This window comes from Platichthys flesus, chromosome 16, assembly GCF_949316205.1.
Source record: "Platichthys flesus chromosome 16, fPlaFle2.1, whole genome shotgun sequence".
Taxonomy (NCBI): domain Eukaryota; kingdom Metazoa; phylum Chordata; class Actinopteri; order Pleuronectiformes; family Pleuronectidae; genus Platichthys; species Platichthys flesus.
The window spans coordinates 3,847,314-3,867,539 of record NC_084960.1 but is presented as its reverse complement, the minus strand read 5'-3'; the positions used below and the strand labels follow the sequence as shown (position 1 = coordinate 3,867,539).

Genomic DNA, 20,226 nt, shown 5'->3' with positions numbered 1-20,226 from the left:
ACTCGGCTGTTTTGGTCGGCACCGGAGTCTGAATGGCGGCTCAGTTCTTCTTCTCAGAGCCGGATCCTGAGGAAGTCAATGTAACTATAGATTTTCATAGTAATAACATTTGAGTAACGGTTTAGCTTCACACAAACAAGTGAAAACTGCAGAGTTCTTAACTATACTCCCTGTATCTTTAAGATGTAACTGTTTTTCTGGGAGTTAAGCTCTCGCATGTGGGTGTGTGTGCACTTTTATAAATCCCTGTTTACTTCAGTTATTTTTTTACTGTGCATACTTGTGATTCTTTGTGTTGCTATTTGCCTCCACACCAAACACTGGACCCCCCCACTGTTCAGCTCAGATGCATCAAAGTTTCTGCAGAATGACTTCAGGCTGTCGAAATGCAAATGCAATGTATTTTGTGTGTGTGTGTGTGTTTGTGTAGATCAATGAAGAAGTGGGTGTTTGCATGCGACTCTTTGTAGCCTTTATCTTACACTTGAGATTTCATCAAAATAGCAGGACAGCTGATTTAAGCCGTGGACGTTTCTAAGCACTAACGCGGCTGATGTGACATATTTAACTGGACTGAGGAGGATTAGTGGTTTTACATTAATATCAGAAGATATTATATCTGTGCTCATGACTGTCATCCTCATGCACAACACACACACACACACACACAGCACACACACCAGGCCTGGCGCCAGCATGCAGTGACTAACGGGGCTGTTAAATATTGCGAGGGAGCAATTTTGTTGTCATTAATTTAAAGTCGTTGATTTAACCGTGTGATGCCCTCGAAGCAAAATAACATCAACATGAGAATCAGATGAAGAAGAAGAAGAGGGAGGATGGTCCCGCTGGTCGTGTGAATTCATGAACGAATGCCTGTCCAACCAGCAGGCGGCTGCTCGTGGCCATGTCCTACACAGAAGGGTCAGAAATACAACCGAGGGAGCCGCGTCCTCCAACGACCTCTCGTGACGCCGGGTCTGACTGACACACACACACAGGCGCACACACACACACACATACACACACATTTGTTTTCAGGTTCAGTGGAGTACATGTCAGTCTGGCATCCTCCGCTCCCCCCATTAACAGCTTCAGATCAGCCCAACAGGTCCTGGTTTGACAACGAACACTGTTTTGCTTGTTATATGTAGAAAGATTTTTGTGTTGAGTCGTTTGTGTGTGTGTGTGTTTGTGTGTGTGTGTGTGGGGGGGGGGGTGTTTTTTGCTCCCTCGCCCCAGAGCTGTAACCCTGTCGTCATTCCTGTCATCCTCCTGCTAAAAGCACATTTTATCCACCCAAATGTGTGTGTGTGAGTGTGTGTGTGTGTGCGTGTGGTTGCATTACTCATGTTGTGAGGCCATGAATAAGTTTACACAGTCACCAGATTAAAAAGTCCCCATAGGATAAGTGATTACACTTTAATGTGAGGACTTGGCTGAAGGTTAGGCTGAGATTAGGGTTAAGGTCAATGTTGAAGGTTGAAGGAAACGTTTGTAAATCAATGTGACAGTGTTGTAGTGCTTGCTCCTATGTGGGTTTATAGCAGCGTCGGGTTGTGTGTCTTTTGTGTCCGTTTGTGCTTTTTATTGATCTTCAGAGATAAGCAGCTAGATCAGCATTTAGTGATGTTCAGCTTTGTAGTTCAATGTCATCAGCTTCTTCAGCATCAAACAAAACAAAGGCCTCGTGAAACATTATTCAGTTTTATTTTATAAATCAGCCATTTATCACAGGTTCACAAAACCAGTAACAACCAGTGTCTGATTATTTGATGATATAATAACTGCCCTGAGGTTTTTTGCCTCCCCTCCAACAACCAGTAGTTTAATTGACCATATTTGGACTTACTTATTATGACCTTTGACCTTGGCCTAATGAAATCTAATAATTTTCCTCTTTGAGTCCAAGTGACAACTGAATCAATTCTCTAAAGGCACATTTTAGATAACATGTTCAAGAGGCTAACAGCACGTTAGCTGCGTCTAAATATATACAAGTAGTCACAGTTCACACCAACCTATACACAGAGTGTTACACTCTTGTGTATAGATTAAAAAAAACTATACAAACAAATGTATCTTATAATAAATCTTTAGTGCCTAATTATCAGTGTAAAATCTCAGAGGGAAATAAAATCCTCAGTGGCCACAGTACTGATACAGTACAGGACAGCCAGTTATCACCATGAAAACTAAAAATATGACAAATACCTTAATATGAAGGTATTTAATCAAACTGTGTTCAGTCCCTTCCCTTTTATATGACACTGTTTGATTATTAAGTGCAAACAGAGAAACGACAGTGAGGCTCTAAAGCAGTAACACTCAGTGTTGTGAATATAGATGCAGATTCTACATCATGTGCACAAACCAGTCCCACATGTTTACATTCAGAGGTCGTCATAGCAAAGACATTCATACATAAAATATATAAATATGAAATGTGTGCACGTGTTTATAATGTTCATAGAATGCAGGAGAATAATGTCATTTGAGAAATTAAGACGGTTGGCTGCATGTGACATATTAAAGGGCCCTTCTCTGACAAATACTCTGAAAACACTTTAAATATCAATGTAATGTTCTCTCTGTGATTCTGCAAAAATAGAGAGTCACCATCCGTCACCTCAGTACCTGATGCACTGGTGACAGCTGCATAAAACCTTCTGCATAACAGTTGTTTGGAAAAAGTTGTGTTGTGAATGAAACACAAACTCTGATTAGATCACTTCTTTAAATACGTCATGTCTTTTGTCCTCCAGAATGATGTCAAATCAATTAATTAGCTTAATTTCTCCCACTGTTCATATGTTTTTAAATATTTTTAAATTCTGGATGGCAGCTCGTCTACAAACAACCTATTTACACAGTTGTGTTGCAGGGAAATCAGTCTTTGACCCAATCTCATCGATTACCGATATCTTTCTCCTGCAGTTGTCAAATATGGATTTTCTTTACTACGAAAGGCAGCGAAGGACGAGTTTGCATTCTAATTAGACAAAGGTCAAATAAACAGATTGACCTTTCCACATCAACATGGCGCCTGTATCCTCAGGTAGATTTGTCTGTGGGTACATGACCCCAGTTTAAAGAGCCTCAGCACAGATCGGGTCCAGATCTATATCTAAGTAGATATAATATGTAAGTGAGTACACATGTAGGACCTGCCTAATACTTGTATGCGGTCAATACTGCAGTGTGTGAGTGAAATACAGGTCAAAGTGCTTGAGGGTTCAATAAAGCAAACGTGTGTAAAAATGCAGAGATAAGTGCTTTCATCAAAAACTGAAGCTTGGCAATCAGCTCCATGTGTGTGTCTGTGTGCTGATGCTACACATACATGCTACAGGCAGGAGTCCCAGTGTATCTGCAGGTCACAACTGTCCAGGAAGTCTGTGGAGAAGATACTAGGGGGAGTGTCGGGGCCGAGCGGGGCGAGCGCGGTGCTTTCCTCCCCCGTCCCCCCCCCCATCGTGAGGTCCAACCAATCCATACTGTCCAGGCCACGCCCCTCCTCCGGGGCCATGTCGAAGGTGTCCATGGGAGACGGGGGGTGGTCCAGGATGCTGGGGGTGCACAGCATTTGGCTGTGGAGGTCGTCGATCAGCGTCAGCAGGCCTCCAGGCTCCACCCCCAGGAGAGGCCTGCCCGTGGTGCTCTCCAGGAAGTCCTCCAGGCGTCCGCCCCCGGTGTTACCGAAGTGCGGCTCCTCTCCTGCGGCGTCGACCAGAGTCTGAAGCTCGGAGCCCGCTGAGACAGAGGGCGGGGGGGTGTCACAGCTGGGAGAGACGGGGGGAGAGAGCATCAGCTGGAATGGGGAGGGAGAGGGGGAGGAGGCTGGGGAGTTTGGACTGAGACGGTCCAGGGACGAGTCTGGTGCTGTGTTGGAGGAGGTCGACTTCTCTATGAAGAGAAACACAGAGAATGTGAATGTTTCAAAGTGTCGACCTGAGGGAGACGGATCAGGATGAGACCAAACAGAGAGGACCATGTCTCACCTCCTGCCTGCAAGATGATGTCGATAAAATCTTCATGCTCTGTAGGCTGAGGAGGGAGACACACAAACACACACACACACACACACAAAGTGTTACTGCATGACAGGAGCACTTGATGTGGCACGTTGTGATAAAATGCGCGATACAAAGGATACCAAAGCAAAAACTAGAGTTAGCTCTCTGTGGTCGGATGCCTCCGCTGACCGGAGCAGTTTCAGTTCCATGACCTTTCACCTCTGACATCTAATCAAATCATATTCAAGGCCAAGTCAAAAGATGTTGGGAATGAGGTCATAGTTACTTTGACCTTTGGCCCTAATCAGTTTATCCTGGAGTCCAACTGTGCGTTAAACTAATTTAAATAAATCCTTCAGGCACTCTGGAGATAGAGGAATGAGACGGAGAGTATCAACAGGAAAACCTGACACCTGTGGGCCACCGGGTGTCAGCGGCGCGGAGCCATAAATATAAAAACAAACTGGCAAAAGTCATTAAAATCATGATTATGAACATTTGCAGCCGGGTGTGTATAGGTTTACATAAAACAGCTGATTTGTGCAATGACACATTGGGAGCATGTGGTGCGTCATACTTTGTCATCCGGCGAGGAGGCGGCCGTCTGAACAGAAGCTGGAGACAGACGACTAAATAAAACATCCAGACTGGAGCTGAGCTGGAAACAGAAACATTGAATGAGAGAAAAAGGTTTCACTTTCCAAGGACAAGATAATGGGAAAAGTTGGATTTGGGGAGAAGTTAGAAATCCCCTTGAAGGTTTATCCATGTGGTAGATCACTTACCGTGTGAGAGGAAGGTGATGGGAGGTTTTCCCCCGAGGGAGCGGCCTCCTGGTTCTGGAGGTGGGGCTGCAGACTGGGGGGGGCAGACACACACTGAGCGGCTCCCTGCTGTGGTCGGTCCCCTGACACATGAGGTCCTCTGTTCTCTACCTTCTTTTACATGTTAAGAAAAAACAAGACGTTTGTTCACATTTGTTTTACAGTGAGGATGTTTGTCACTATATCAATGTATCTGTTGCTTTATTGCTTTTAACTGAATTGGGTTTGTGTTGGACCTTTAATTTGTCTATACATTTACCATATATACTTACGTTTCCACCACTCAACCATTACCTTTAGTAATTTCAGCATCTGTAACATTATCCAATAGTTAAGCTAATTCTAATTCATCCATTATCTAATTTAACCCACTTACTTTTGGTTTATATTTAAACTGCTCATCCATTACTTTTATTTTCTGCTAAAGGTTTCAACATTTATACTCATCCAGTTCTTTATCTATCCATAGTGACCCCTCACCCATTATTTTTAAAATACAACATTTATCAGATACTGTATTTCACAATTTATCCATTACACAAATACATTTGTACACACTGTCAGAATGTGGGGATCAGGTGTTAGAACTGACTCAATATGTTTATGTAAGTTTTCTCCTCTTGGTTGAGGAACTCCACAGTTTCTCCATGAACCCCGAAGCGACCCCCTGACCCACGTACCCTGGGTTGGGATTCACCCCCCCCCCACACACCGTGCAGCTCTCTCCTGCAGAGAACTTCTTCTACCGGTGCTAAACCGTCACCAACTAGCCGAGATGCGACGGAGTCCCCCCCCCATTAACAACATGAATCATAGTAATGGAGGATGTCATTAGAGTAATTAGCAAAGCAATAATAATCAGCATCTGGCTGGAGTCAGACACTCTTATCGAGGACGGCTGTCATTGTGTGAAAGAGCACAAGTCATTTCCTGAGACTCACTGGAGCAGTTCTTTCACTCATGTTTCTGTCTCTGTGTTAGTGACACATTAACAGAGCAGCCTGATGCTGCACTTCAGAAGAGGGAGGAGGCTCCGGGCTTTGGTTGAGGATGAGGAGTCTCACAGGGATCCATGCAATATTCAAACATGATTCCAGTGGAGACTAATATGTCCGTATCATCGTACAATCATATCCCTGCACTACATTGGAGCCAATCCCAGCTGACATTGGGTGGGAGGCGGGGTTACCCCCTGGAGAGGTCGCCAGCGTGCAGAGACAATCCATCCTTCACACACATTTACACCCACGGTCAATTTAGAATCTCTCTAATCCCCAATCTGCATGACCTTGGACTGTGGGAGGAGGCCGGAGAACCCAGAGAAAACCCTCACATGCACGGGAAGAACCAACAAACACCACACAATTGATGTAATGCACCTGGAGAGTGTTGTGATTGGTCGCTTTTCCCTCGGGTGCCTCAGTGATGCGATTGCTCAGTGCGATCAGGAAGTGGTTTCCTTCCCCGTCTGTGACCAGGGCCGCGGTGGAGTCTGACCAGGTCGGGAGAGAGAGGGACGATCCTTGAGACGCCTGCACAAAAACAAAAAACATTTAGAGGAAGAAGATCTAGGTGTAAGTGTGCGAAATATTATTTACAGCTTCGAACCTGACCCCCGTCCTCACCTGTGGAGCCTGCTGCTGCACCTGTTGTTTCTTTGGTATTAGCACCTGTTGTTGCTTCACATGTATCTTGGAGTGTATCTGGATTTGCTGTGGCTGCTTTGTTTGCTGCTGCTGCTGCTGCTGCTGTGACAGCGGCTTCAGTTGTTCTTTCACTAGAGTCTGTTGATTTAGTTTCGACTGTTGCTTCTGCTGCTGTTTGTGAGATTTCTTCTTTTTCTGCAGAGAAACTTTCTGTTGATTCTCCAGCGCCTGGTGACAGTTGTGGATGTTTTGCTGCCGCAGCAGGAGTCTGTGAACGACGTGCCGCTGGGCCCGCTGCAGAGCGTTCTGCTGCACACAGTCACGATGCTCCTGTTTGTTCTGTGGCTCCGTGTGCAGCTGAGTTTGCTCCTGTGCTTCCTGAGGTTGCAAGTTGGATCCACGGGAGTCTAGGGATTGCACGTCCTCCGTCTCAGGGGCTTCCTGTTTGACTGTGACTCTAGTGTCACATGGAGCAGATGATGTTGGAGGGGGGAATGGAGGATGGCCCGACGTGAGGGGGACACCAGGCTTATCAGGAGGTTCTTGTTTTACTCTTAGAAGAACCACAGGCTCAGAAACCTGCGCTCCTCGGTTCCTATGCTCCAGCTGCATCCTCAGCAACTCCACCAGCCTCTGGGTCTGCCTCAGCATCCTGGTCAACTCCTCTATCTGCTGGTCTTTCTCCTTCAGCATCTTGTCTTTGTCCAGAGTCCGTACTGGAGCTGTGGGGATAGTTGATGGGAGCGGGCGGTGTTTCTGCCGGGACGCTGGCTTTAGAGAGAACTGACACGGAGCTGGGGTGGAAAATGGGAACTCTTGTTTAATAGTCTTTGGAAGGTGAGGAGCTGAAGATGGCTGAAGCCCCGACTGGGAGAGAGGTGACATCATCTAGACAGAAAATAAGAATATGATAAATAAAAGCTGACATTGACCTCCATGGTTCTAGCAAGGTCACGGCTTGGTTTCATTTTTCAATATCCAAACGTGTAAGATGAGTAACATCTGTGAAGATGCTTCTGTGGTTACACAAGATTAGTTCATCAGATCACATGTGAAGCTTATTCCCACCATTTCCTCCAAAGCACCAGTGTTGCCGCTGGACTCCTCTGTACTGCTGGTGGCCGGCGGGTGGTCAGAGAGGCTGACGGAGACGGGTGGTGCTGGTGACACCGAACCACTGGAGGTCACAAGCTGCTGAGGAGCGGCTGCAGGGGGAGAGGAAGCGTTACATGCGTCGGTCACACAGAGATCATGAATGGGGGATTTAACAAACAACACACACATCATACTCTGTCATTATTGTTTGCTACATTTATTTTCTACCCCCAAAGACTAATACATAATAGATAAAAGGAAAAACCACAGTGTGGCACAGTGGGAATCCTCTGAAGTCACCTAGCTGACTCGTCAGGGAGGATGCCCGGCAGCACTGGATCTGTTGCTGCTGTGATGCTCTGTCGGCTGCAGCAGGACGGGAGGATCTTCCTGCTCCTTCCGCCCCCGGCCTTGTGTTACCCCCTGCTGTCAGAGAGGGGGTGGTGCCACTGCCTCCGTTCAGCTCCTGGTACGCCTTCAGCCTCTCGATGAGGCCTGGTTTGGTGCCGGAGACTGGCAAGCTACGCAGCTTCAGCTGGGACTTCAGCTCCACGACCTGACGGGGAGAGGGAGTGAAAGAGAAGTAGAGAACGAGGGATGAGAGCGATAAGAAGTGAAGAGATGAGGATGAAACATGAGAGGAAAATTGCAAAGGATTAAAGGAGAAGGAGGAGGAGATATAAAATAAAGACAGAATAATCTGTCACTGTCTCTCTCTTTGTCGGCTCTGAGCTAACGGGCCGCTTTGCTATGTCAACAAGAATATTTCACAAAATCACGTTCGATCCACCTGTTATCGCCTCACAGCAGAGACCTGTTGATTCTACACATGTTTCAGAGTTTGGGTGATGAGGAGAAACATGATCTAACCTTCATCTCATCCAGGTTTGGAGGTAGAGATCCTGCTTGTGTCCCATCAAAAGGAGCTGAACTCTGATCGCTGTGACGGCCCTGGACAGAGGGGGCAGCTGGGGGGGCAGCGAGAGGCGGTGACGGGGAGGAGGTGGTCCTGGAGTCGGAGGAGGAAGACAGATTTTTCTGAGGTCTGTCGGGGGGGGGGGGGAGCAGGCAGAGGCAGGAACAGGAGGGTGATCTTTTCAGCCTTTAAACAATTACAGCTTATGCAAATAAAACCTTTGCACCACCTCAGATTCTGAGATGATATTAAACTAAAGAGCAGAACAGAGTGGCTCTTTTTCCTCATATTGAGATCCTAGTCCACACTCACTTGGGTGGAGCTGGCAGGATGGCCTGGTAGTTGTAGTTCTGCTGCTGCTGACTGAGGATCTGGAGATGCAGGAAAAGCTGCTGCTGCTGCAGGATCTTTGCATAAGACGAGTCCAATGGAGGAGGAGGCTCTTTCTCTCCCTTCTGGTCAGGAGGGACGTACTGATGGTACTTTAACTTCTTTATCTGGATTAAACACATAATGAACAGCGTCACAAATCGTTATTCAAGGTAAATAACTCTAAGGTCTAAACACGGGAACAGAAATCTACCTTTGGCTGGTTGTCCTTTGGTTTCTTGTGCCTCTGGGCGGAGCGGTCAGAGTTTGGTTTAGTCTGGAACAAGAAAAGAAGAAGTGATGTTGATCATTGTAAACATAAACTTTTGTTTGTAATATGACACAGTGCAGCAGTATTAATACCTTTTCTACCACTTGGGGCATTGCAGCAAGCAGTTAACACAAATAACACAATCCTTTAAAAGTTGAAAGGTGAATGCATTTGGAGTTGTGTGTGTGGCCACCTGATAAACCTCATATGTTTTAATGTCTCTCGACTATAAAGAAAGATTCCTGTCTCTTCCACTGCAGCTGGAAACGAGTTGACAGTAGAACCATGACAATGGGCCCATGGTGCTAACAGGAGCAGCAGCTGTTCATGTTCTGTGGCTGATGCAAATGTTTCATGCTCTGCTTCACACGTTTCAGGTTGTGCAACAACCGTCACATCACACTCCATCTGTTCTGTTAGCAACACAAACACCATCTTTATATCTGAGCACAGATTACTGAGAGGTGAGGCCCTTTCATCCTGTGAGGTTTGATTAATCTCTTACCCTGATGAGAGAGGCCACACCCATCCTCTGGGCAGATGGTGCTGTCACCCCAGTGGTCAGCTTCAGTGAGGGTCGGTGTCCAGAGAGCAGAGGTAGACGAGGAGCTGAAGGAGGGTCCTGATACACAAGATGAAAACAGAAGTGGACTGAGCTCCACCTTTGACTACTACCTCATCATGGCCTTACAAACAGGCCCATCACCCGTCTACAGCCCCCTGAACCCAATCGAGCCAAACCACTCATCACAATATGGCTCTGCAGTATTTCTTTAGAGCTCCAAAAGTGAATTCTTCCTCGACTTCCCTTTGTCCTCTGAATTCACTCTATTTTTACACTCTAGCATCCATGACACACGACATGTCAGTCACATCCCCGTCTTCCCTCCAGAGGATTGGTACCTGTGTGGGAGAGGGGATGCAGATCTCGGTGTCTGGTGGAGAGGGCGGGGGTCCCACGGCCGCAGGCGACTCCTGTCCTACTGGCTGTTCTGGGGACAGACTGTCACTGCTGTCCATGTCACATGATGAGTTATCACCTGCAGCCTTTGGAAACTGTGTCTCTGAGGGAGGGGAGAGGGAGACAGGGAAGAACATGGTGGATGGAGAGTTTTTCAAAGTCGAGGGCCAATTATATGTATATGTCCAACATCCATGAATATTATTCCATCTTATCTGTCAGCTCCAAATTAATTTTCACATGTAATTTTAAAGACTAATGACAGGACAGGAGCACTTCAGGGATCAATTGGATTTCGACTGGGGCCGGTGTCCCCCCCCTGGTTTTCCCCCCCGGCCCAATAGTCCCCCTTAACTCAATCAAGTTGCATCAAAGAGCACGCACGATATCAGATTCAGATCGATGTTTTGTTCCCTGGGATATATGTGGAGATGTAAAAAAGCCATATCTCACAATCCCACACCCAAATGTAAAATGTTCTTCTTTGACCTAAACCACGTTCTTTCGACAGGTGTCGATCCAGAGTCCACATCGTCAGCCTTGTGCCAGTGAACTAATGCACTGCTGTGGATAAATTATCTCCTCTGTTAGAACCAGCGACACGTCCCTGCATGTGTGTGTGTTAATGCTCCTCTGACTGTGTGAAATACTACAACAAGCTCCTCACACCACAAGCTTATTCTCCAGTGGCTGCTCCAGAAACGTCCCCCGGAGCGTTTATCCCCGAACAGAGTGTGACGGCAGCTGCAGAGCGACTTAAAAAACTTCTTGTGTCTGCATTCACGTCACGGCCCTGGAAGCCAGCGTGCGCAGGATGAGATGATATCTGCTCTGTCGTCCACGCTGCGGCCCGGATGAGCTCAGCTCTATCTCAGGGATCTCATTCACTCTCCATCTGCAGCCACATTAATCCAGCCACCTCATTCATACGAGTTTTTTAACGTGATGGCGTCTCTCTAACGGACAACGAGGACAGGTCGGGTCATTTGTGCTGTGACTGCATTAACTCTTCACTCAGCCATTGTTCAACTGAAATATACAATATATGAAAAGTGTGCGAGAAATCTAAATATGCATGGAAAAGAATCAAAGCACAGTTCTCCTAATAATTTCCCCCCCAAAGGGATCTGATATAATCAATTCATTACTATGCAGACTTCTGAGTCTTTACAGGGATTAGGGAGCAAAGCCACCTGCTAGGATCCCCTGGACTGGAGTAAAGACTTTCCTTCCCCTGCTGGATGTTGGAGCTGCCGTGGGCCACAGCAGACGGTTATGTAAAGTACACCACTGGCCATTAGTGTACCATCAGCAGGCGATGATGAAAAGACAACATGGGGGCAGATTTAATTCCCTCTGATCTAATACTGTGATGACTTCCCCACCGATGCGCTGTGCCAACGTGTGTGTGTCTGCATGTGCGTGTCTGCATGTGTGTGTCACTGCGTGTTAACTCTGTGTAACATCCGTGTCCCCAGAGCTCCTGCTGCAACTTGTGATAATGCAATTGTGTTTATTGAGACACGCTGACAGTGACGGATAATCCACTGAGTCGGTATCTTATTGAATCTCAGCAACCTTCCCCCCCGCACATCGATCAAGCAGCTGGACTCGACGTCTCTTATCTCATCCTCGGATGTGAGATTAGTTTTCACACCTGAAAGTTCCGACAGAGATTCACGTCTTTGTTCATATCACAATAAAGGAATCTAGGACTGTTGTTGTACCACATACGTTATGTCCTGTCGTCATCACCTGTTCTGAAAGTTGTTGGTTTGAAGACCGACCTGCACCCGACCTGTTGTCAGTTTTACTTTTGCATTCGCTAACTAAGCTAAACTGAAATAGGATCTGTTGTCTTTGAATCATCTTCTTCTTCTTCTACTGTTTAATGCCGTCTCAACTTCCTGATATTAGTCATTAGCACTGAGACCATCTCTTCTGGTCGGACTATAATTTGACACATCTTTTATTTAGGATCAGACTAAACTGCAAAGTCTGAAGCTCTGGACCAAACAAGGTGGATGTGAAAGCCTCCTAAGTACTGGCCCCTACGTTTCTTTTATTATCAAAGCGTAAATGAAGTCATTATACCTGTCATAATATTACATCCGAGAGAAATCACCTCTCATTCAGACTCTCTACGCTTCAATTAGTATCTAATTCTCCTAATAAAAGATAATGTGTCATGGTAGCAGCCAGCGTGGCTATTTAAAGCTGACAGCAGAGGAGGGAGAGACGTCTCAACTTTGCATCTGTCAGGCAGAGACGAGAGGCCATGCATGATTTACTTTATCCTACTTTAACCTTTCCAAACCCACAGCAGCGGCTGTTCCGGAGCAGGAAGCGTCGCACTGCAGTGTATGTTGGATGTTAATATGTGTGTGTCTGTGTGTTAACTGTGTGTGACGAGGCAACTGTGTGGGTGCATGTTTGTGTGTGTGTGTGTGCGTGTTTGTGTGTGTGGGTGCACAGCTGAGGCATCAGAGAGGAAACATCAGTGTGTTCATAAAAGCTGGAGGAGAGGACCAGGAGGGACATCCTGTCAGGAGCCTCACAGTGTAGGTGTGCTGTGATATATTGCACATTTAAAATCTTATTATTTATTTTGTTTACCCTCCTCTGCAGCTTATACAGAGGGGATTTTATTTAAGGGTGAATTCAGAATTTATTGGCCACTAGAGGGCAGAAAAAGCAACGAACAAGCTGGCAACTGTGAAATGAGGGTTGTTACGGCTGACACACGTTGACGGGATGATTTTAACTGGGTTCTGTGTGCAGCCACCTAAAAGACTTGCATATGAGCAACGCAGAGAGCTGAGAGAAACTCAACCCAACAAATCAAGACTCAGAGGTCTGGATGCCCCACAGTAGCTTTGTAATAATTCCTAAGGTTTTGTTTTTCTGGCACCTGGTGATGAAGGCAGCACTGACCTATGGCCTGTTTAATGATGGAGTGAACAGGCAGGATGTTTTTGTGAATCAGCTCCATGGGCCCCGGTCGATGGGAGATCTTATCGTTCAGGTTGTCGGCGAGTCGAGCTCTCTTCAGCTGCAGCTGCTTGACCTGCAGCGACGGCTCCGCTGACGTCTCTGGAAGCCAAACACACAAGTGTAGAAATGTTTGACATCATGTTTAACATCATTAGAAGTTGTTAGTCGAGCTGAGCCAAAGCTCCAAACAGCAGGGGGCGCTCTGCAGCTCTCACCCTCCAGGATGTGCATCCTGATCAGCTCTGTTCGCTCCGGTCGACTCCGGATCTTCCTCTTGAGATAGTCCTCAGTCTGGAGACAGAGAGGAATAGATGGTTTATATTCACACTACATTATTATCTTTACATAATCTGTTTCCTCATGAACATTCAATCTGGTTCATCACACCTGGTTTTCTTTTGGCACTAATTATTAAAACTCATTTATTACTATTGACTAGGGGTTAAATTGGGATTTATGATGTAAGAAGGTGGATTAGGGAATTTAAATAAGACAATAAAAAGTCTGTTAGCTGGTTTCTTTACATCAATTAATGACCTATTGTTCTCCCTTTCTACCTGACTCTCTGCCATCTGTCTGTCTGTCTGTCTGTCTGTCTGTCTGCCTGTCTGTCTGTCTGTCTGTCTGTCTGTCTCTCTGTCTCTCTGTCTCTCTGTCTCTCTGTCTGTCTGTCTGTCTGTCTGTCTGTCTGTCTGTCTGTCTGTCTGTCTGTCTGTCTGTCTGTCTGTCTCTCTGTCTCTCTGTCTCTCTGTCTCTCTGTCTCTCTGTCTCTCTGTCTGTCTGTCTGTCTGTCTGTCTGTCTGTCTGTCTGTCTGTCTGTCTGTCTGTCTGTCTGTCTGTCTGTCTGACGAGTGACTGACTGATCTGCTCGTGTGGAAGAAAACCCCCTTGACAGAAAGAAGGGAAAGCCCGCGACAGCTCTGATGTTTTCAAAGATCCGACAGTCACTCTCTCTCCTTTATGTGTGACGGGCGAGCGCAGTGTGTGCTGTAATATGCAGCCGGGCCCCCAGGAGGAGGGGGGGGGGGATCAGAGCAAACTATCAACACAAGACTTGGTATTAAAATATGATCTGTGCAGGAACAACGTGGGCCTAGGAGCTGGGGGGGGGGGGGCTTTTAGCCAACCTTATCTATTTATTTTAGCTGACGATTAACAATGTCTAATCCCCATTTATGCATTATTGTTTGTTTTTCTCCATTTCTCATTTAACACTTTATTTTAACTATAACTAATCATTTCAACTATTTAACTTAATCCATGACTTAAGCTCACCCGTGCTCGTTCCAAGCTCCGCCTCTGTTCGTGGAAGGCCGCTGAACTTTTCAGTGCTGGAGGAATAAAGATGGAGAGAGAGAGAGAGGGAGAGAAGGAGAGAGCATTAATGGCTGGTGTGAACATTCATTCCACTGGAAATGGAGAGCTGAATGGCTCTTTGCGGCTACAGTTCAGGTTCGGTGCAGTTTGAATACTGATCGTGAGGATTATTGCTCTTTTATCGACAAATCTTTTCCTTTCTCACATGTGAGAACCATTCCAGTGAACTATCTATCACACGCTCATGGGTCTTAGAATAAAGTGCACACTGGCCTTCGCAGTGGTTCCTATACCAGACACTTCAAAAGGGTCAAACCGTACAAGGTCAAGGAGGAAGACTAACAAGATGTCCGCCCGTCCAATGAGCCTCTCTAGAGCAGAGGCATTTATGGAATATGCTCCTGTAGCCTTATGATTAGGCAAAAACCCAGGAATTACTCAGACACTGCACATGCCTAATGTTCACATCCATACTGGGTGATCACTGTATGATTCATAACCACGACTTCAGCTCAGTGTAATCCTCTTAAACCTACAGACGAGACGAGTAAGAAGACTTTGGCCACACGCTGGGATATCTATCACTAAAGCTACTGACTGAATGTCAACCAAACTAGATGCATGTTGTAATTGCTGAACATCAGGTCAGAAATTAAAACACTTTCCATTGAAACACTGACCAGTGAAGATATGAGGAGCAGGCTTAACACTTTTGACTCCACTGCAGTGCACGTACATGTACACACACATGCAGAGGCTGCACACACACATCTGTGGTGGGACTAGGTTAGCAACCCCCGGGGGCAAGGCTGCTGGTACCTGCTCAAGCCTCAGTTCACGTCGCTGAGCACTGTCACCCTGCTGGTACACACTCCCTCGTGCACACCCTGGGGACATCCATCCCCCCCCCCGAGACCTCTCACCCGTCCACAGTGGGTTCGAGTGGCCTCCTTGTGGGTGTGAGAACCTGCCCATCACTCAGCTACACAGGAAACGATCAGTGGAGCGGAGGGGCAGCGTGGACGGGGTGGATGAGCACTGAGTAAGGTTTTTCGAACAGCTGAGACAAAAGTGAAAATGATTGAAATGGATAGGAAGAGGACGGAGAATCATGAAAAAACGAATTTAAGGAAGACGGGGAGCGGAGATAAATGGAGAGAGGCAGCTGGAAGAAAAATGGAACAACAGGCCGAAGGGCAAAGGAAGGGGAGGAAATAGAGATTGGTGGGAGGAGGTCAGGGAGAAAAGACCCCATTATGTGCATGAGTGGCTCCATCATGGCTTCTTGCCATCCAGCGAAAGTTAACCAGCATGGCCGGCCTTTAAACTCTGGGATCTGCTTCACTTCCTCCTGTGGTGCTCGTCAGTTTAAGTTTAGTCCTCCACTTTTAAACTGATGTACTCTTGTTTAAAATACTCTTCTCTGCTTAAAGTACATTTTTGGGGCTTTTAAAACAAACCTATTTTAAGTAAACGCAAAAAATTTTGAGCCTTAAAGTTTGACCACCTGTTTAAAGTGATGAATCTCTTTTTGTCTTTATGCAGGGTGTTTTTCTGAGAATAGTATACAGGCAGGGAATCACACTTCTCAACCACACGCCACAGCCTCACAAAACCCAACGTGCGTGCAGACAGTCAACAACCAGCCAGTTTTCATTATGAATGATTATCATGAATAACAAACAGAACTCCTCAGCTCTATCAGAGTCGTCTGAGGAGAAGAATCAGAAGCTCCAGTGAAGCAGGAATTGTGCTGAGCCGATTTGAGAAAGGAAAGAATAGAGCAAATACATGTGAAAGAGAGAGAGAGAGAGAGAGAGAGAGAGAGAGAGAAACGGTGACAGTTTGTGAAACTAGAGCAGCAGGAGTTCCTCTGAGGTGTAGTGTGAAGCTTTATGAAAGGAATGGAGAGGATGTGGGTTCATGACGTACTCTGACGACAAATGCACGATGAAGTGCAAGATGGACAAAAGATGAAGAGACAGCCAGAGGAACGGAGAGAGTTCAAAGGTGAAGGAGTGTAACGTTTACTGAAGTCATCAGAAAATGGGAAGAATGTGAGGAAAGTTATAGATTAAAGAAACAGGGAGGTAAGAGAATATAGGTTAATGAAAGGAGGAGTGAGGACCAGACACATATGGAAGAGAGTATTTTGACTGAAGCCAACAGTAAAGAGGAAAGAAGACTTAAACAAGGGGAAATGTAGTTTGTTATTTGCTCTTAGACCTAAAATAGTATTTTTTACTATAAATAAGAATGAAAATAAAACTGATCAGCAGTTTAAGTAGTTTTACTTCATGAAAGCAACTTGCTTCCTGCTCTCAGTGCCCCTCTCTGTCTCTCTCTCTCTCTCTCTCTCTCCGAAGGGACTCAATGGGAGAGTTTTCCTCTTTGTTGACGAGGTAGATTTCATTTTGCATCTTTTCACACTAACGGAGCTCTGTGGCCAGATGAGGTCTGAGCCGAGCTCATTATTCATGCTGCCTGTGTACGAAGATAAGAGCTGGTTCTTGTATTGCAATGGTTTTATACATATATATATATATATATATGTATATATAGACACACATATAGGAAAGGGGAAGCATGCATTTGTGATGCAGAGCGTAAAATACAGCAGCTTATTAAAGCATTCAGCACCAGAACAGATCTTACACCTGCAGATAAGATGCCCGGGACAGAACAGTGACTGTGTGCGGACATGAGAACAAATGAATGAACACACAGTGGTGTGAGATTAACTATGAACTTCGTGCTGCTGCTGTGATGAGCTGCCTCTAATGAAGAGGTTGTGGTAAAGCATGTTACACCGACTTCCCTCATGTTGGGCCACAGGAATATAAAACACAACTAAACCAGTCTGAGGCTACAATGGAAAATCTTTGAATCAGATAAAATGCAGTAAACGGATGTTGATGCTGACATATGACCTCGCCTGACTTCACCCTGCAGACTGAAACTCTCTGACTGCCTCAGACGTTGGCCCCGTCTTAACCACAAATCCTTTGTGTGACTGCTGTGTGGCAAACGATGAAGCTAGAGCTGGAGAGAGACGACAGATTCTCACAGACGATACGAGAACCCAAAACCTCAGCTTCTCTTTCAGTTTGCTTTACAGGTGTTCATCTGTTCACTCTGCTCTGCTCAGGAAGGCAACGTGTTCCGTCTGCATTCAATCAACCCCCCGAGGTTTTGTTTTATTGTTGTTTTGGCAGAATATTGAATTGCTTCTCATTATACTGAGAGATGCTTATGATATTATGTCGTTGCTATTGAGGCTAAGACTTAGTTATTATCTCAAATAGCTGAAACACAAATCCTCATCTGCAGTACACACAATTAGGTTTGCATATTTCATCAGCAGTGTGCTCTGTTCTCATTTTACATGTTGAAAATTCTTCTGTTCTTTAATCTTGAATAAATCTATTCTTATGATTCCAGACACGGTTTGAATCCTGATTTATTCCTTTGTCATTGTAACCTGGTTTTCCTTTGGAATAGCTAGTTGGTTATATAAAACCAATTATTTCAATACATCACTCTCTGCTATGTAGTGTTGATGGTATTTTTTATAATTAGCCGACATTTTAAATAATTACTTTACGTTGTGCAAGGCTGGAAAATCCAACTTCATTTTTCTAAATTTACACTTCATGTGTTAAAACATGTAAATGTGACCCCCCCGCCCCCGCCCCCCATTCATTTTGGAATACATATTTGTTTAAACAACTTCAACCATAAACTGCATGTTCTATGTCAGAGTTTGTTTAGGGACAAACTTTTGTCATCGTGCTCTATTACACATTGTCTTCAAGTTGTGCAGATCTGAATTGGTGAGTACTCGGGCTAAATATAGATTTTAAATGTTAACATACATTTCACATTATACTTCATATTTCACGTTTCTTCATAATACTTTGCTGTGGACTCACGTGGCATGATTCCCTGGTTGATCAGATCTGCTCTCGTCCTCCTCTGTTGCAGCTTCAGCTGGAGAACTGAAGGCAGACAAAGAATGAAGAAGAAGAAGAAGAAGAAGAAGAAGAAGAAGAAGAAGAAGAAGACAGTCACTACAGAACGAATGGAGAGCGTCATTACATCATCAAATCAAACCCACATCTTCCCTCTGACAGGTCCCTGGCACAGGAAGCCACAGAAACACAATGCTCGTAACTTAGATGCAAGTTTAACAAAAAAGGGAAAAAACCGTCAAATAAAAAAGTCTGCGAATGAAATATCGAGGCAGTAAAAGTAAGTACTAATGTTGAAGTGTTGCAGTGGAGCCGCTCGGCAGGGAGGATGCTATCGGTTTGCTGCTGGTGATCAAATCTGAGATCCTCTGAGAGAAGACGCTCACAAGTTGTGTCTCACGCTGCGAAGGGAAGTGAAACACACGCAGAGACGGACACACCAACAGCTTCCTGTGTCTGAAACACACGCAGAGACGGACACACCAACAGCTTCCTGTGTCGAGGAGCTGATGAAGTCACACTGCAGAAACACATCAGAATAGTTTGAGATAACAGAAAGACATTTGAAGAGGACCTTAATTATCCTGCTTTTCATTCATTTTCATTATTCAGCACAAAATCTTAAACTCCTGCAGGTTCCTGACATTTACATTTTGAAAAGGCCACGCTGCTTGTTCTTTATGGACACACCACATACTGTATATATTTCATATTACTGAAGATGAAAGTGTGAGGCCTGGACCTCCAGTTCTATCTGCGTCATGTAATCAGAATTGAAGTCAATAAGTGACAGTTCCTAATAACACAGTTCAAGTGTGTAAACCTCTCTCGTATCCACTTAAGTCTCATTTGAACCGAGGTACAAACTTCACTCCCTCATTATGTTTAATCGGAGCTGATGTGAAAAGGACAAATCCATAAAGTCAGAATTAACTGCTGGACCTTGTGGCCTGAAGTCATCGAACCCAAGTGACATTCAAACCGGAGCTCGTCTTTCCCCAGCGCAGCGTTCCTGCGACATGTTGTCACTCCATCAGAAGTGAGTTCAGTTCAGATCCAACAAACGCACATTTCACATGATTATCTTCAGGATTTGAACCCGAAAAATCAGCATCATGGACAAGAAATAGCAAATAATTGATATGATTGAGATTGAAAAATAACTTTGATACACAAACAACTTCCAGGACAAGCAATAATTAATAAGAATAATAATTTGATCTGATACTACATCTTAATAACACAAAAACAGTAGTATTCAGTTGTACCTGGTCTCTGTTTTTCTCTCACCTGGTAGAAATATGTGCTTAATGCTTCACTATGTTCTCCAGCCAGTCGTTCAATTTGTCTGTCTGCGAACACGTTTCAGTCTCAGGCCTGAAAACCAAAACAATGAGCTGAAGGAGGCAGAGACTCTCCTGCAGAGCTGGACTTGCAAAGATGTGCGATCTTTTCCGTTTGACACTAAGAACTCCTTTCACGTCATGTAGGAGGGTTTGGTCGATAAAATGTGATTTCAGCTGCTTTGACATCATATTGTTTGATAGCTCAGCTTCTCACAGCTAAGAGAGGGTTACCAGCCGGTTTCGATTTCTTCTACACATCAAGACAGAAGGTGATTCAGTGACTCGGAGGCTTGAGATCACATGAAATGGAATAAATTCACTATGACAGAATCAAAACCTGTCTCCTCTCCAGATTCAGCTTCAACCGTTCATCAAACTTCTTCATCCTTTCAAGCTGCTTTCTCTCCTTCAACTGAAAACAATGTGTGTGACCCAGTGTTTTGAGCGTTTGCCCACATTTCCATTGGAAATGTTGAGATCAGGCTCTGGTGCAGAATCTG

General features: G+C 45.2%; 1 protein-coding gene across 4 annotated transcripts; it reads right to left on the bottom strand.

Annotated features, from left to right (window-relative positions):
- Positions 1–2,079: 2,079 nt before the first annotated feature.
- LOC133970689 (myocardin-related transcription factor A-like) lies at positions 2,080–18,819 on the bottom strand. Of its 4 annotated transcripts, none has more exons than XM_062407701.1 (18): positions 18,669–18,818; positions 18,342–18,407; positions 14,368–14,423; positions 13,308–13,383; positions 13,033–13,191; positions 10,041–10,201; positions 9,643–9,759; positions 9,081–9,143; positions 8,810–8,994; positions 8,452–8,626; positions 7,882–8,137; positions 7,555–7,691; positions 6,466–7,374; positions 6,220–6,372; positions 4,802–4,954; positions 4,594–4,674; positions 4,002–4,047; positions 2,080–3,906 (listed from the first exon to the last, which is right to left on the bottom strand). In XM_062407701.1, the coding sequence occupies exons 2-18, from the start codon at positions 18,346–18,348 to the stop codon at positions 3,347–3,349; spliced, it is 3,294 nt and encodes a 1,097-aa protein (XP_062263685.1). In that variant the 5' UTR covers positions 18,349–18,407; positions 18,669–18,818; the 3' UTR covers positions 2,080–3,346. The 4 variants fall into 4 exon arrangements, with proteins under 4 accessions (XP_062263685.1, XP_062263686.1, XP_062263688.1 ...); XM_062407702.1 differs by having other exon boundaries at positions 4,802–4,951; XM_062407704.1 differs by having other exon boundaries at positions 8,452–8,590.
- Between the last annotated feature and the right edge of the window lie 1,407 nt (positions 18,820–20,226).

Bases quoted from the DNA above. Each gene is read 5' to 3' on its own strand.
- LOC133970689 (XM_062407701.1), bottom strand. The intron at 4,955-6,219 runs GTGCATTACATC...AACATGTAAAAG, and splicing joins CCAATCACAACACTCTCCAG to AAGGTAGAGAACAGAGGACC. The intron at 4,048-4,593 runs GTATGACGCACC...CTCCCTCCTCAG, and splicing joins CCTCCTCGCCGGATGACAAA to CCTACAGAGCATGAAGATTT.